This window comes from Cyrtonyx montezumae, unplaced genomic scaffold, assembly GCF_038088225.1.
Source record: "Cyrtonyx montezumae isolate F1298 unplaced genomic scaffold, pur_monq_1.0 scaffold_2, whole genome shotgun sequence".
Classification (NCBI taxonomy): Eukaryota; Metazoa; Chordata; class Aves; order Galliformes; family Odontophoridae; genus Cyrtonyx; species Cyrtonyx montezumae.
The window spans coordinates 44,817,863-44,833,030 of record NW_027071936.1 but is presented as its reverse complement, the minus strand read 5'-3'; the positions used below and the strand labels follow the sequence as shown (position 1 = coordinate 44,833,030).

At 37.1% G+C, this 15,168-nt stretch overlaps 2 protein-coding genes across 2 annotated transcripts in view; both read right to left on the bottom strand.

Moving 5' to 3' along the window:
• Positions 1–4,287, bottom strand: part of NFXL1 (nuclear transcription factor, X-box binding like 1) — a 42,071-nt gene extending 37,784 nt beyond the window's left edge. The window contains exons 1-5 of the mRNA XM_065737058.1: positions 4,037–4,287; positions 3,124–3,294; positions 2,665–2,774; positions 1,472–1,605; positions 16–194 (exon numbers count right to left, since the gene is read on the bottom strand). Of these exons, the coding sequence (XP_065593130.1) occupies positions 16–194; positions 1,472–1,605; positions 2,665–2,774; positions 3,124–3,294; positions 4,037–4,202 (760 nt within the window). The 5' untranslated portion in view covers positions 4,203–4,287. The remainder of the gene's footprint in view (positions 1–15; positions 195–1,471; positions 1,606–2,664; positions 2,775–3,123; positions 3,295–4,036) is intronic.
• A 2,181-nt stretch (positions 4,288–6,468) lies between these two features.
• Positions 6,469–13,682, bottom strand: CNGA1 (cyclic nucleotide gated channel subunit alpha 1). The gene is made up of 8 exons (XM_065737059.1): positions 13,606–13,682; positions 10,358–10,481; positions 9,987–10,049; positions 9,609–9,638; positions 9,333–9,431; positions 8,528–8,635; positions 8,283–8,389; positions 6,469–7,886 (listed from the first exon to the last, which is right to left on the bottom strand). The coding sequence occupies exons 2-8, from the start codon at positions 10,462–10,464 to the stop codon at positions 6,469–6,471; spliced, it is 1,932 nt and encodes a 643-aa protein (XP_065593131.1). The 5' UTR covers positions 10,465–10,481; positions 13,606–13,682.
• Positions 13,683–15,168: the final 1,486 nt, after the last annotated feature.

Below are 15,168 nucleotides of genomic sequence, written 5' to 3'. Positions count from 1 at the left end.
ATACAGTAAGTTTACCTGGATGACAAAGTAGCAAACATTTATGCCCACAAGGAGGTTTGAATTCCCTCTCACATATCTGACCACACGAATGAGGTACCAGCCATGGGTCCACTGTTGGATTCTCTACTTTTCCACAGTAACAGTAATACTTATTGGGAGTTTCAGACCGTTTGTATTCAAACCTACATTTTGGGCTATAAGAAAGGAAAAAGGGAGGGAAAAGGGAAAGTATTAGCTTAAATTATTTCAGTTTCCCAAGTTCGTTAACAGGCTACCAGTTAAGATTCTTATAACTAGTGTAACCAATAAAAATATATCTAAAATAAACAATAAAGGTCTCAGTACACACATATCTGTTAGCCTTGACAGTGTCAGATACCGAAAAAATGCAACATTCCTAAAGGTTGATAAGTAGCAAAGGTCTGGAGTTTGTCAGTTCCACAGGCCCTAAGCACATTCTGATGTGAACCATCAGATAAGTGAGGCAATGCAAGAAGAACAAAGCAGCTACTGGGGAAAGACAACAGACAAGTAGTTCCTCCCCAGATAAGAGCAGAGTCCTTACAAGGGCTACGTCATTATCATCATCAAATACACTGTCAATTTGCTCAAATATGACATTTCTCTGAAGTGACTTAATTGATTTTATTTAACATTTAAGTTCACAATAAAATTTTCAAGGCAGGTGACATTTAAATGTACTGTTTTTAAGCACACTGTTTATAGAACAAACCTGTAACAAAGGCACTGTTAACTCATACAAAACTTGAGACATAACCAGCCAACAACTCTATACCTTATTTCCTAAGCAAACTAGCTTGTCTGAGATCCTGTGTTAACACAGTTTTTGAATGCACCAGGCACTTCAACCAAATTTAACATAGGATTTTACCTTAGAGATATTACATGTACCCACATAAAAGCAGGTGGGAAAATCATACAGAACAAACATACACAGAAACCTTAACTTCCAGATACAAACTTACTAAAAAAAGTAAGGTTCGTTATTCATGTAGTCATAGCAGTACCACTTCATTTACACAATCTCATGTAAACTTCATGACTGATTTGAGTTACAAAAAGTCTTAAAAAGCATAATAAGTAAAACTACATATCTTACTATTTCAGATCCAACTTCTTTAAAACCGACAAAATATATTTCAAATTTAAAACACACAAATAAATAAGTCAGATCCCACAGAAATAATTATTAAAACCTGACATGATGGATAATTTTCTTTTTCATAGATCAAAATGAATTTGATGCAGCAAAATTTTTAATGTCAATGAAATATTACCAACTTCTGTTAGCAAATACTTACAGAGAATTCAGAAAAACATGACAAAAGCATGTCTTTTACACATGTACATGTTTGCACGTCACTTACGTGTACCAATCCTTCCTAGAGCAACTCCAGTGAACATGTTTCAGAACAGAACTATCTATGTAAATACATTATGAAGAACTCACCATGGCCATGGATAATCTTTCTTTCCAAAATCATCATCTGTCAAAGGAGATGACACAAGGAAAAGGCTATCCTTGGCCCACTTTTGGATACATACCAGGTGAAATATACAGAAGCATCCACAACAGCTCCAGACCTAAAGAGCAGACATACTCATTAAAAAAAAAAAAAAAGTGGCACTTATATTTTTCCCCATTTCAGTTGATGAAAATCTTTATCAAAAGAAAAGCAAGTTTGCTATTTTCCCATTACAAAAAAAAAAAAAAAAAACAGATTCCCAAAAGGTAAATTACACCTGTTATTACATCAGATTAATAGGGAAAGCTTCACTGTTACAGATTCTCATCCCTATTCTTCTTCCCCCTGCAAGAAGTTTTCACCAAAGCTTACAAACCCCAAAATATTAATGTAGAAATGCTGAGTTAGGCACACCTTTGGAGTGCTACCTCTTGCCTGAAGTTTAAATCCTGGAGACCCTTAAAAATGGAGACTCCACAATCACCTTGGGCAACTTCTCCAAGTGTAGCACTACCTTTGTTGTATATAGTCTGCAACTTTCAAGCCTCAGATTATGCCACTGCATCTTATTACACCACCTGTCACCACAGTGAAGACTGGCTTCAACTTTTCTTCACAACTTCAAATGGCCAGAGCCTGTAAACATTCCTTCACATCCTCTCTGCCAGACTAAACATGCCCAACTCTATCACATACCCTAGGTCTCTAAACATCTTAGCAAAAGTTTCAAGAAGTTCTCCCTGTTCAAGTTACAGTAGTTAACTAAAAATATTAAAGAAAAGACATCTTTACAAGAATGGCTTACAATATGATCTTTTTTTTTTTCAAAGAGATAAAGATGTTTAACACTAAAGAAGCAATAACATTTGCTTTTAATTCTATCCAGCTTAAAAGTGTTTTGATAGTATTCTCTATCACTAAACCTCTGTGGTTTCAGCACACTCTGCTAGTTCTAGAGTGAAATAGCAATATTTTGCTTAGAATACCAACCTGCTGCAGAAAAGAAATTTAAGTAATAGAAATGCTTTGGTATTTTCACATGGTGTGTTAAATCATCAGCTTAGACTGAATGGAAATATTTGGTGAAAGAAAAGCAGCAGAAATTTCTTCATCTTTTTAATAATGTATGGCATTGTTAAAAACTAGAATACTTGAAAGTATACTGTAAAGTACTTACAGCTTGGTTCCTTTTTACTGAAGCAATGCAGATCAGACATGTCATAGCCCCTGATTGGAAAGCTTCGTTCATGTACTGTCTTGTACGTTCCAGTTCACTTGCATCTCCATCTTTAATGTACAAAAATTTTTAAAGCAATCAGTAATGTCTGATCTGCTATTCTGAACATGTTGAGACCACTGTAAGAAGTAATTTTCTTCCTCTGAACAGAGGCCAGTCATATATTACTACAAAACCACACTGTTATAAGTACAAAAATTGCAAAACTATACCACTGGTTCTTCTGAACAAGGCAAGAAGCACAGCAAGTATGCACTGCTGGGAACAAGGATTTTCAGTATATCAGAAAAAAATAAGTACATCAGTCTGTCCAATTGTGCAAAAACTCTAAGATGTAACCAATAATATAATCTCTGCTATGCTTTCCCATCTAAATAAAAGTCAATATAAAAAGTTTACCGGTTTGACTGGTGTAAATGGTAAACGTTTTTGCCAAAATCTTTCCTTGTTTGACTTCAGCATCTTCATCATCATCTTCTGATGAAGAACTAAACTGCTCTTCAACCAGCTTTCTTGCTGCAGCCTGATTGGCTTTCTTAATTTCATCAAATTTCTTCTGTGAAGATAATTCTATTTAGAAGAAAAAGATTATCATGATGTTAATCATCGTTAACGGTAACACCACATCCAGTTTGTCATCCTTTCAATTGTCCTGCTCTTACAGAGTTTGCTTGTTTTACATTTCTGAGGGTGCTATTTTGTTACACTTCCAGTACCACACAGGAAATACACTTTTCCTTCTTCACAGGGTACTGTCCGTGAAATTCATAAAAGGAATTACTACCTGTCGATTATTTCTGACATCCAATCAGGCACACTGAAATATATTTGTTTATAACACTGCTTCACTAAAAACATAAGTAAAAAACAGCAACAGAGAAAAAAAAACGACTAATGCGTTTCACAGCATGAGGCAAAAAATAAGTAAATAAATAAAGCAAGATCAATCAAGTATTGGCAACTGCAAATGTTACAGTGCTACAGCCATTTCTCCTGGCACCTGGTGATTGTTTTGAATCGTGGCTTCAGTTGACCTCCCTCCAACCTGCAAGTCCTTAATGCAACAGTGGGGTCATGGCAACATCTGAACACACAGGGTACCTTAAGCTTTTAAGTTAGTTACTATGAAGTTGAGGAAGATTTCCAAGAAGGGAGAAAGAACGACAAGAACTCGAAGCTGGCTAATAAACCTCAGTGCCCCCCCACCTCCCCCGTGGCTCTGCAGTCTCCCCGAGGCCGGGCCGGGGAGGGCTGAAGGGGCAGCGTGGGCACTCACGGCAGCGTGGGCACTCACGGCAGCATGGGCACTCACCGCCGCTGCTCCCGCCGCCGCTCGCCGCCGCCGCCTGAACGCACGCACCGCCGCGGCCGATAGGGGCCGATGGGGGCCGGGCGGTCGCCCCGGCGCGGCCGGAGATCCCATCCCTGAGCCTGGCGCGGCCCCGGCCCCGTCCGCCCTGCCGCCAGGCCGCCTCCATCCGTCCCCGTCAGCGGGAGAAGGGCTGCACTCGTCACAGCCCGCCGCCTCCCGGCCGCAGCCTCCTCGAGGCGCGCTCTCCGCCCCCTCCGCCCGCCCCGCCGGCCCGACCCTGCCCGGCCCCTCCGCTCGGAAGCGGCAGGCGGAGGCCTGACTACAGCTCCCAGCGCACCCCGCGAGACGGATCGGAGGACTACAATACCCAGCGTGCCGCACGCTGCCCGGCGGTGCCGCCAGCGGTGCCTCGGGGGTTGGGGGGGCGGGGCCTTCCGTGATGGCTCCGTGGTTAAGGTTTTCTTCCAGCGAGTGCATAGTGATAGGAGTTAACAGGAAAAAGCCTGAAAATACTAAAAAAGCTGCTGGAGGCCGATCCTGCTTTGTTTTTGTTTTTGTTTTTGAAATGTTATTCATAGGAAAGTGAAAACTTGTGGCTACAACTCATCACTGGAAGGTCCAAGAGAGACAACGTGTGCAGTAGCCCTCTGTCTTTATTAAGACTCAGTATAATAGTAATTCCATAATATTTCTCTAATACAAAACCTTAAACTGTTCATCCCGCAGCACCAGTTGTGCTTACCAGGAGTCGCCCGATGAACGCTCGCATTCCACAACAAGGGTGAAAAGTTCCATTAAGAGCCTATTAAGATACAACACAGCTCTACTGGATCTGCTGCCATGTGGAATATGAGTTATGACAAAGGTCTGAATTACAAGAATGCTGATTGCAAAGTCCAACATTCAAAATGCAGAAAATGCCAGAATTATTATATTCATAATAATATAAGAATATATAGAATATTCAGAATTTATTCATAGCATTTACTCCTTGCTGTGAAATCAGTTATTTCTAGATCTCTCCCATTCTAGAAATTTGTCAGCATTAAAAAATAAAAATGAAATATAATTAATACAATTTTGCAAAAGACCCATTTTGCTCAAGCAAAAGATCCAATTTGTAGCATTTCCATCTTACTAAAGAGAACAATAGAAATACAGAAGTATTAAGTGATAGCAGTATTTACGCATGCATTGTTTAAGACTGGAAGTCCAATTGCCAATTCTAAGCACAGAACTATGTAATCTCTCTGAGCATTCCCTTTATTCACTCTCAGACATTAAATTAGACCAACATCAAGTGACTATAATAAAAATCTACAGAAAATACCTAGGCAAGTCTGAGATCACTAATAAAAAATAAAATAAAATAAAAAACTAACTAAAAAGAAAAAAAGACATAAATTAAGGAAAATCCAAGAAAATGCTTCTTAAACTGGTTGAAAACTTACCAGACTTGTGAAACAGTAGATTTTACTAAATCAGTAGTAAGAACAGAAGAAAGAAATACCCAGACAATTAAAAAATAAAAATAAAAATGTATTCTTTCCCAGGTGAAGCTACAGAAGAGGCTGCAGAGAGTCAGGCCGCTTTCCATCATCACTTCCTTTTGCACTCTGCTGGTATCCATAGCTGTTACTTTAGCAACACAAAGACTTTTAAGCACAGGAATGGTTAGTCCATGTTTAACACCCATGACATTAAGAGCATTCTTCAGTGTGTGCTACCGCTGTGGAAAGAACAATTAGTTGTACTTCTTATACAGATACGTAAAAAAGGCTGGATTTTCTCCCCTCTATACTCCACAATTTTCTTGTGATATCCCTAAAATAGTACCACTTTAAAACTGCCCACTCATATTTCAAGAGATCAGCTGAGGGGGACCCAATGAAGTCATAGTATTTTTCAAATCTTACAACCTTCAATGCTCACATCTGCATTGTAGGCATACCTAATTCTTTAGAAATAGAAATACATAATTATTTATGTAGTAATATCCCATATTTAATTAACTGTACTCCAATCAGTAGATATTAAAATGTTTGTTTATATACAAATTACCATGATTCATATCTGTATTGTCTTCAAATAATTAATACAATTACCAATTTTTTCTGTCTTTCCATAAGAAGACATGAAGAAATGATTTTAAAACAGTCTGCAAAACCTTCAGTACCGGTACACAAGTAGAAAATGTTTGATGTACAATGGTATAACATAAAGAGTAAAATTTTATGTACCATCCTCATTCTTGATTCTTCTTTTTCTTTCCTAAACCTGCCAAATATGTGTTGCTTACAGTGAATCGATGATAATACCACAACAGATTTTTTTTCATAAATAAGTAATAGTTGGATCATTCAAGATTAGAGAAGAATGCATTCAGCCCATGAAAGACTGGACCTTCAGTCCTTTTTCCAACTGCTAGATTTTTATTCTGTTTTTGTCACTCCAGGTTTGTCTGTGGCTGGATCTGCTTCTTCAAAGTCTACGAATTCTTGCTCTATAACTGGCTTCAGTATTTTCTCAATTTGTGTGAGTCTTTTTTTCAGTTTCTGTTGTGCAGCGTCATACTCTGCTAACAACCTGGCAAACTTTGTTTGCAATCTGTCCACTGTTCCTTCCATATAAGCAACCTTCTCTTCCAGGTCTTTAGGATCACTTCCTAAATTTGCAACTTCAATGTCCAGCAATCCATCTTTCATGAGGATTTGTTTACCTTTTTCTTCTAGCATTGCCTTTGCATCAGGATACTCTGTTAAAGCCTCCATGAGATCATCTTTAGACAGACAGAACAAGTCTGAGTATCCAATACTTCTAATGTTGGCTGTTCTTCGATTGCCAGCTTTGCTACCTTTGATATTAAGAATGCTGATTTCTCCAAAATAGCTGCCATCACTTAGGACCACGAATTGAGTCACTCCGTCATCAGCGACTACTGCAAGTTTGCCTTCTTTGATAATGTACATTTCTCGTCCAATATCTCCTTTTCTGCAAATATAGTCTCCAGGGCTGTATACTTGTGGCTGGAGTTTCAAAACAAGTTCAACCAACAGACCAGCTTCACAGTCTGCAAAAATCCGCACTTTTTTTAATGTTTCCAGGTGAACATTAATTGCAATCTCTGCTCTTAGTTTGTCTGGCAGATACTTCAAGACTTCCCTTTCATCCACAGCTTTCTTGTTCGTCCAGAGGTAATCAAACCACTTTATAACTCTTTTTTCCATGTCTTTACTTACATTCCGAAAGTGCATATACTGCTTGATAGCATCAATCTTTGCTTGAAACTCTGCCCTGGCAGCATTCATGTTGGAGATCATAGAGCCTACATTACCAACGATGGTAGCAAAAATCAATACTCCAACCAAGAAGTCAACAACCACGAAGAAATACTCGGAATCCTGTACAGGAGGGGGTGTTTCACCAATAGTAGTCAGGGTCAGAGTGGACCAGTAGAGGCTATAGACATACTTTCTGGTCAGACGGGCAAATTCAGGGTGGGAGGTGTTGGGGTAGACCCACGTGTCAGCCCCAAATCCTATGGCTTTTGAGATCGAGTAATACACGCAGGCATTCCAATGAATAATAATCACAATGTACATTACAAGGTTAGAGATCCTGAAGATATTTGGGTAGTTTGTCCTTGTTTCTGTTCGCTGGAAAAATTCGAACATCCTAGCTACTCTGAGCAGTCGGTTTATTCTCAGTTCTGGGTAATTCAATCCTAACTTGAAGTATAAGAGGTCGGTTGGTATGATTGACAGAAAATCTAATTTGAATTGTAAGGAGCTCTTGTATTTCTCTTTAAGCTTTTGTTCTTCTTTCACTAGAAGACCTTGTTCCAGGTAACCTAAAATCAAGTTGCATGTAGCTATTAAAATTTTTCATTTTCAACTGTTTTGTATCTAGTGCCAAAACAAAACATGTTGCATGCAAGTTCTAGAAATTGAAAGCAATTTCTCATATATCCAAGTAGTCAACTTAGTGCCATATGGTTCAACTTAAACAAAACTAGACAGCTTTGAAAAGTATACATTCCAGGTTCTGACTCTCTTCCTTCCACTGTTACAATGTCTGATTAACATTTGGGGGGAAAAAATACAGGCCACAGGAAGGCTGGCTAATGAAGGAAAGAGTTAGAGCCTTGAACTTTCAGTTCCATATCAAAAGTATCTAGTTCTGGATGTAGTATAAGATTTTAAAATAAACATAGTAATAGATAGAATGAATTATCAACTATACATACCTGTTCTTGTTCGTACAAACATATCAGCAATATAGATGACATCAGAAACATAATCAACAATAAACCATACAGCTAAGTAGTCATTCTGAAGTTCATCAAAACAGGCTCTGAATAGGAAAAAGAGAAAGTAAGTTACCATGAAAAGAAAACTACATACTTGCAGGAAATGAATGATGAATGAAGTAGATTACTTTTAGGTTTATATATTACAGTTTGTTGGAAGTTTTATTGAAAGAGTACCTCACCTAGCAATAATCATTGTCCAGTTGTACATGACGGGCATTGTGATGCAGAACAACCAATTGTAATATGTATTTCCTGCTGGATCAATGATGAAAATATCTTTCTTCTTTCTGCATGATAGGTAGAGAAAAAGAGCTGTAAGAGACTGAAAATACGTGTAGTAGATCTTGAGGAATAAAGAATTTCAGAAATTATTATTATTGTTATTATTAAATAAAAGGCCTTTATTAAAGCTAAGCTTCCTTGGGTGAATGCAATAAAATGATTATGTGAATATAGATGTTTAAATGAGGCAAACTATGTCTTCCTCACGGTGAAACATCTAGTTCTGAGCAAGATGAATTATCAGCACAGTTTGTATACAGAAACCGAAGAACATGAAAACAAACAAAACACATTTCTCTTCATTGGTAAGGAAACAATGATTTTTCCAAGTGTGACAAAAAAGGAAAAGCAACAGCTTTTAGGTCACAGAGAAGTTTACTTGTTTATAGGTGACACTGACATGCAGAATTGCTTCCTTTAGTAGCACAACTTTTACTGCAGAACATTATCCAAAATATGTTGGATAATCCACACAAGATCTTTTTGTTTTATTTACTTTTTTTATATCTAATCCATGTAGAATACATGTTCTTATTCTATTTTCTACACAGAAAGATAAATCAGAATAGCATTCCATATACCAATTCACTAGAGAGTAAGCGTCTTGTTTACACCACATCCATTAATGGATTTTTTTAGTTTTACTTAAAAGGCAAGTTTTTACAAAACTAACATAGCAAGACCTAAATGAAAAATACTTACTCTTCATCCTTTTCTTTCTTCTTTTTATCTTTATTTTTGTGTTTTTCCTTTTTTTCCTTGTTCTTTTGTCTTTCTCCATCCTTTTTATTTTCTGACTTGCTACAAGATAGATATACATTTTCAGTTATTACAGATTAAGCTAAAGCATATTTTCAAAATTAAATGCTTTAGAAATAGTAGTGGACTCCACTGGTAGTGAAAATCAGTGCTCCAAACAAGAAGTTAACAATCATAAAGAAGCATTCAGAAACCCTTAAAGCAGATTTTTTCTCTTACCTCTTCTTTTCTTTTTTCTTTTTCTTCTCTCTTGAGAAAAAGAAAATACAATAGTTATTTTTTCAATGTTTAATTATTAGAATCATCTGAGTTTGTTAAGGATAAAGCATTATACTTATCTGTTTTTCTCTTGAAATTTTTTTTCTTATTGCATTCATACAGAACTACTTATATTTACAATTAATAATACAATTGCAATAGCTTTGGTATTGGGAATGATCTTAATATTTTATGTCTGTAAAGTTCAAATGTATATGCAATCTTTTTTGGGCTTACTTGCACAACATAACTGCTTATAAGGAAATGATTAGATTTAGATCATTCCTTTTCAACCAATATAGCAGTACTATCATTTTATGAAATTGCAAAGGTACTTACTCGTCTTTATTACTATTGTTGTTATTATTGTATTGTGCAAATGCACCAGGTAGATACCATTGCCTATAGAACAGAAAAACAACAGTTAGATGTTATCTGCTGAAATAAAAATATAAATGTATTTAAAATATATATGTATGTAATATATATTTCCCCTACATTGTCACAAGCTGTTTTTCACAATTTTAATCTAGTAAATATTTACAAAAAAGAAAACGTTACATTGTTATAATGGAGGGTGAAGAAAATCAGATGAAGGCAAGTTATCTATGCTTAATTAATCCCATGCATATTATTACATAATAGAAAAATAAACTATACATGCAATGATGGATAGAATGGGATAGGATGAGAGAGCAAATCTGGCACACCTGTTTTTCCCTTTGTCCATGGGTCCTTGATCTTCACTGGTGTCTTGTACCACCACACTGGGAATAATTGTATGGGAGTGATGGGTCTCAATTACTCCTACCTTCATTTTCAAATTTGTTTTAGCTTGGGTAAGAGAGGAAGATAAATTTCAGAAAGTATCGCATCATTTCACAACTAGTAGAGCACACTTCTTTTTATCCCCTAAAGATGAGTCTTTTATTTCCTTGCTTCCCCCACACTCCTAACATTTTTTCAAGTCTCTGCTCTCACACGGCATTCCCTCCAGATAAAAATGGCACTGTGAGTGCTGCAGTGTGCTGCGTGACCAGAAAACTGTTTCTAAAGAGAAAGTTCAACACATTTTTCTTAGAGAAAAAGCATTATTTTACATCTTTCTCCTGATTCCATACAAAGAAGAAGGAAAGGAAGCAAAGGAAGCAAATTGTGTTCGAAGTTTGTCTTGCTATTTTATTTGGTTTTGAACCAAAGATTCAAAAGTTATTTCATGGAGATGGTTAAAGGTGTTCAAGCACAGGTGATATCCTGAAAATCGAAGGAGCACCCTTGAGTTAGATGCCAAGAAACATTTAACGTATGACATCTGAGAGTTACACTCTGATGAGAGCAAGAATAGCTACTGTAACTTAGAATTTGAGGAGTGCTGTAAAGTTCTCCTTACTTGCATAGCAGGTAGGATAAGCATATCTTAAGAAGAAATTCTGGAAGCTATTCATATCTCATTTGTTCATCTCAATATGTTAAATAAAAAAAGTAATGGTGTAGGGTGCATAATTAGTATAGTGTATTCTCTACTGCAATAACTTCTATTCACTGAAGTTATTAAATTCTCCTGTCTCTTTCTACTGTTATGATTTTGTCAGTTATATATTCATATCAATAAGACTGTCCATTGTTGGAGCATCAGTAGTGTCTACAAGTGATCTGCTCTTGACAAGGCCTTTTAGCTAGGATTTCAAAATAGATGCTATCCACTGCAATAGCAATATCCCTATGCATGTGAAATCAGAATGTAAAGATGCTTGTAAGCCACTAACAGACAAATAAGTGGCTGTTCCACTGGTAAATGAAGTGCCATAGAATCAATCAGGCTTAAAGTAATTCCATTCTGTAGTGAATCACACTGCAAAAGTGAAGTAGGGTGATACAGCTGCAACAGTACTGCCAGACTTATCTGACTTCATTGGCCAGTGAAACTAAAAAATATTCCTACGCAAGAAATAGGAGAGGAACCCCGTGTTTCAAGCAGGTGACAGTCATAAATGATATATGTGTAAAAAAATATATATAGAAATATACATCATTCTACAAAACAGAAAGATGAACATTGAAGGCTAACACCCATTCATTCAAGAATAGCCCTAAATGTTTTCTAGCACTGCTGATCAGTCTTTAAATGCTCAACAACAAGCATCAGGTCTAAAGTATCACAGAAAAAATAAACAAATAAATAAACATAGCAAACATTAGGACATATTCACCGGCAGCATAAAAGCTGTAACAGTTTCCACTGACTTACTCCAAGGGTAGACTGCATTTGGGTGCATGGAGGCTGAAAGCACACCAGGTTAAATTAAGTAGCTTTATATCTGCTTACAGGTGCATTGAAAGCTCTGCTAATGCTGGCTCACAATGCCCAACCCTGGTTTGACCTATATCCTCCACAGAGCTCACAGAAAATGGCATAAAATATACCTGTGTCCAACCACTCTTAATCACTTGGCATCAGACAGCTGCAAAAATACTCATCTCAAGGCAAATCACGCCTGTCAGTGTGCTGTAATTTTAACACTCCCAGTAACAGCTTTTCTAGGAACTTGGTTTTCATGTTTATTTTTTGCAAAACAACAACAACAAAAAAAGATATCTTACATTTTGTGTTTTATAGACATACTAATTTGCCTATAAACTAGAAATTAGAGACAATGAGAAGTGTGATGAAACAGGACACGCAGAAAAACCACACCTATTCAGAACACAGCCTGGATCTGGGGCAAAATCTATGTCCTGCAGATGAATAGGAATTTCTATGTAGTTTTGCAAATAAACTGATTCCTCTGGTTCCATAAGCATCAAACTGAAGAAGAAGCACTGTAGGGTGCTTTGTGTTTTGAGAAAGCAGAAGTTGCTGAGAAAGAGGAGCAGTTTTTTGAGGCAGGACTGAACATTTCGTATTTCTGAGGCACTGGAAGCTCTTAGTGGGCATTAAGTATGCTTCAAAATTATTCATGTAGAAACTGGAAGCAGTTACTACCCTGTAGTCTCAAAGAATCAAATCCAAATCTCGGTTCAAGTGGCTGCTGCCCAAGGTTGTCTCCCTTCTCATACAGTCAAGGATACATAGCACAAGAATATCTTCAAATTCTGTTAGCACCAGAACACATTGCTTGGGACCTTGAAATTGTTGAGTCTAAGACACACAAATGATAATGCAGCGTGCGCCTAGTGCAAACTAAACAGACACAACAGTTCTCCCTGGCCTGGCGACTGTGTTCACTGTTACAGATTTGTACCACAAAATCCTGCAACTAAGAACAGCAGAAAACTCCCTGTTAAACTGGCTGGGCCCAGGATCTCCTTCAAGGCATTTCTGGTTATATTAGAGGTTTTCCAAGCATAATTATTTCAGGCTACCTTAACTAAATTGCCTCACTACTGTATTCCCTTTTCTGTGGTCTCACATTCTTTCTTAAACATTGTCACAACTTGTTACACTGATATTATATGTCAGTAGCCAGATGCTCAATGCCACATTGTAGAATTCAGTCATGAAGTTTGGAAGTAACACAAATAAGCACTTCCTTTACTTGTATTTAGGTATTTTACTGTATTATTTTTTTTCTGTGTCATCACCAACAGCTTGCTTTTACTATCTTGGATTTTTAAATGTGATTGCAGCAACAAACTACTGACTTCACAAATCTTATGAACTAAAAATTAAATGTGTTCATTACTATGTTCAAAACCTTTAGGGCTGCAAGAAAACAAAAGCAGCATTATCTTTCTACAGGACTGATAGTGAATGGAAGATTAGCTTCCACTCCTGTTTTCTTATTTTACCTATTCCTTATTTGTCATTGGTCCATTGCATTCCAAACCACAGTAAATAAATAAATCTATCATCTGTAGCTTTAAACATGAAGTCTATCAAAACATAAATCTTCACTAACATGCAATAAGTGTCCCTGTCAGTTCTGCAGAAAAAGGTTTCATCAGTGTGCATGCTTACCTTGGTAATGTAATCTGCTGCTTCTGGTAGCAATTCCGGTCCTCTAAATGAGCCACGTTTCCTTACTACATAAGTGGAACCACTGTGAAAAGCTAAATATCATCAACATATCAGAATATCAGACTTAAATCCCTCATTAATTGATTTCTCAAGGAGCCAGCTCCATATGTGGTTCCCTGAATTATTCCCAGGGGAGGACATGGATGTTAGAGGAGGATTTCCTTGACCTAGTGATGGATTTTGAGATTTAGAGAGAGATGAAAGTGACAGTGGCAGTCACTATTATCCTCCACCTGAGCAGAAGCTTACTAGCCCTTTTGATATGCAGAAGAAATGACAAATGTTGGAGCATACTCTTTCTTAAAACTAACTAACTAACTAAATATATATATAAAGATCAAATGCCTGTAAATAACTATATGCTTGGTGTCCTTTGCTGGCCCATTTCTTTTAACAATGCAGATGCATTTTTTACTGAAGCAACAGTTCTTCACTGGAATAGAAGGAAAAGCATAAATGCAAATTTCCTGTTTATTTTTGTGATTTTTTCATATTGCTGAATAATAATAAGAAACAATTTCAAACTACTGGAGGTTCTTCACTTATCTAACGTAATTTTTACATTCCTACTTAATTCTTTAAAACATAAACAAATAAACCAAAACAATAATGCCACTAATTGTGCTTACATACTTAGTGGAAAATCACTGTGTATCTCTTGAGCATCAAACTATAATTGTGCCCTTAAAGAAGAGCAGATCTGTATTTGGCAGATACCTTGCCCAGAAGTTTTAGGTGTCCAAGCAAGTCAAGAATCTATGTGTTGTGTCTCTCATGCAAACACAAATTGCTAAGCAAATTCACCTTTGTACTCTGGTGGAGAACAGTGAACCTTCTTTTAAAATAAGGAATCCTGTAAAGCAACTCAAACTTCTGTAAGTTGCTCTTACCTGATTTACAGGAGAGCTTCGCAGCTCTCAATCATGAAGTGGAGACCCACAGGGTCCAGCCAATTCCCTGTCCAAAAGTAGCTCAACTCCACACCTCCTTAAAAGCCAGTTAACCAGCTGTCATTTACTTCAGTGACAATCAGATTATTTTAGAGTCAACACCTCTTCCCAGGAATACTTTTTGTACCATTTTGTATTTCAGTGAAGTAATCTTAACTGATGAGAGGATGTCTGCACTATTGGATTATCACTGTAGCAGGCCAACTTTAATCTATTTCTGTATCCTGCTTTGTCAGTGTATCTGTAATTCTTCTCAATCCTATTAAAGCTGTCTCTAGTTTCACACTGTCATAACCAGAACACTTGATACATGGAACACAGGTATTTATAAATAAATAGATTTCAATGGAACAGAACTGCCTTCCAGCTGCATGTGTTGTAGCACTGTGAACAAATGATTGGGTAGGACTGCAGCTGGGGCTCATTTTCTGCAAATACAGCTCTGTGTCTTCTAGTACTGATGCTATTTCAGGATGCAGTGCATGTAACATCAGAAAAGCCGTAGGCGAGAAGGCTCCAAGACTTTTGGTTAGTTTAGTACAGCCTTGTGTAG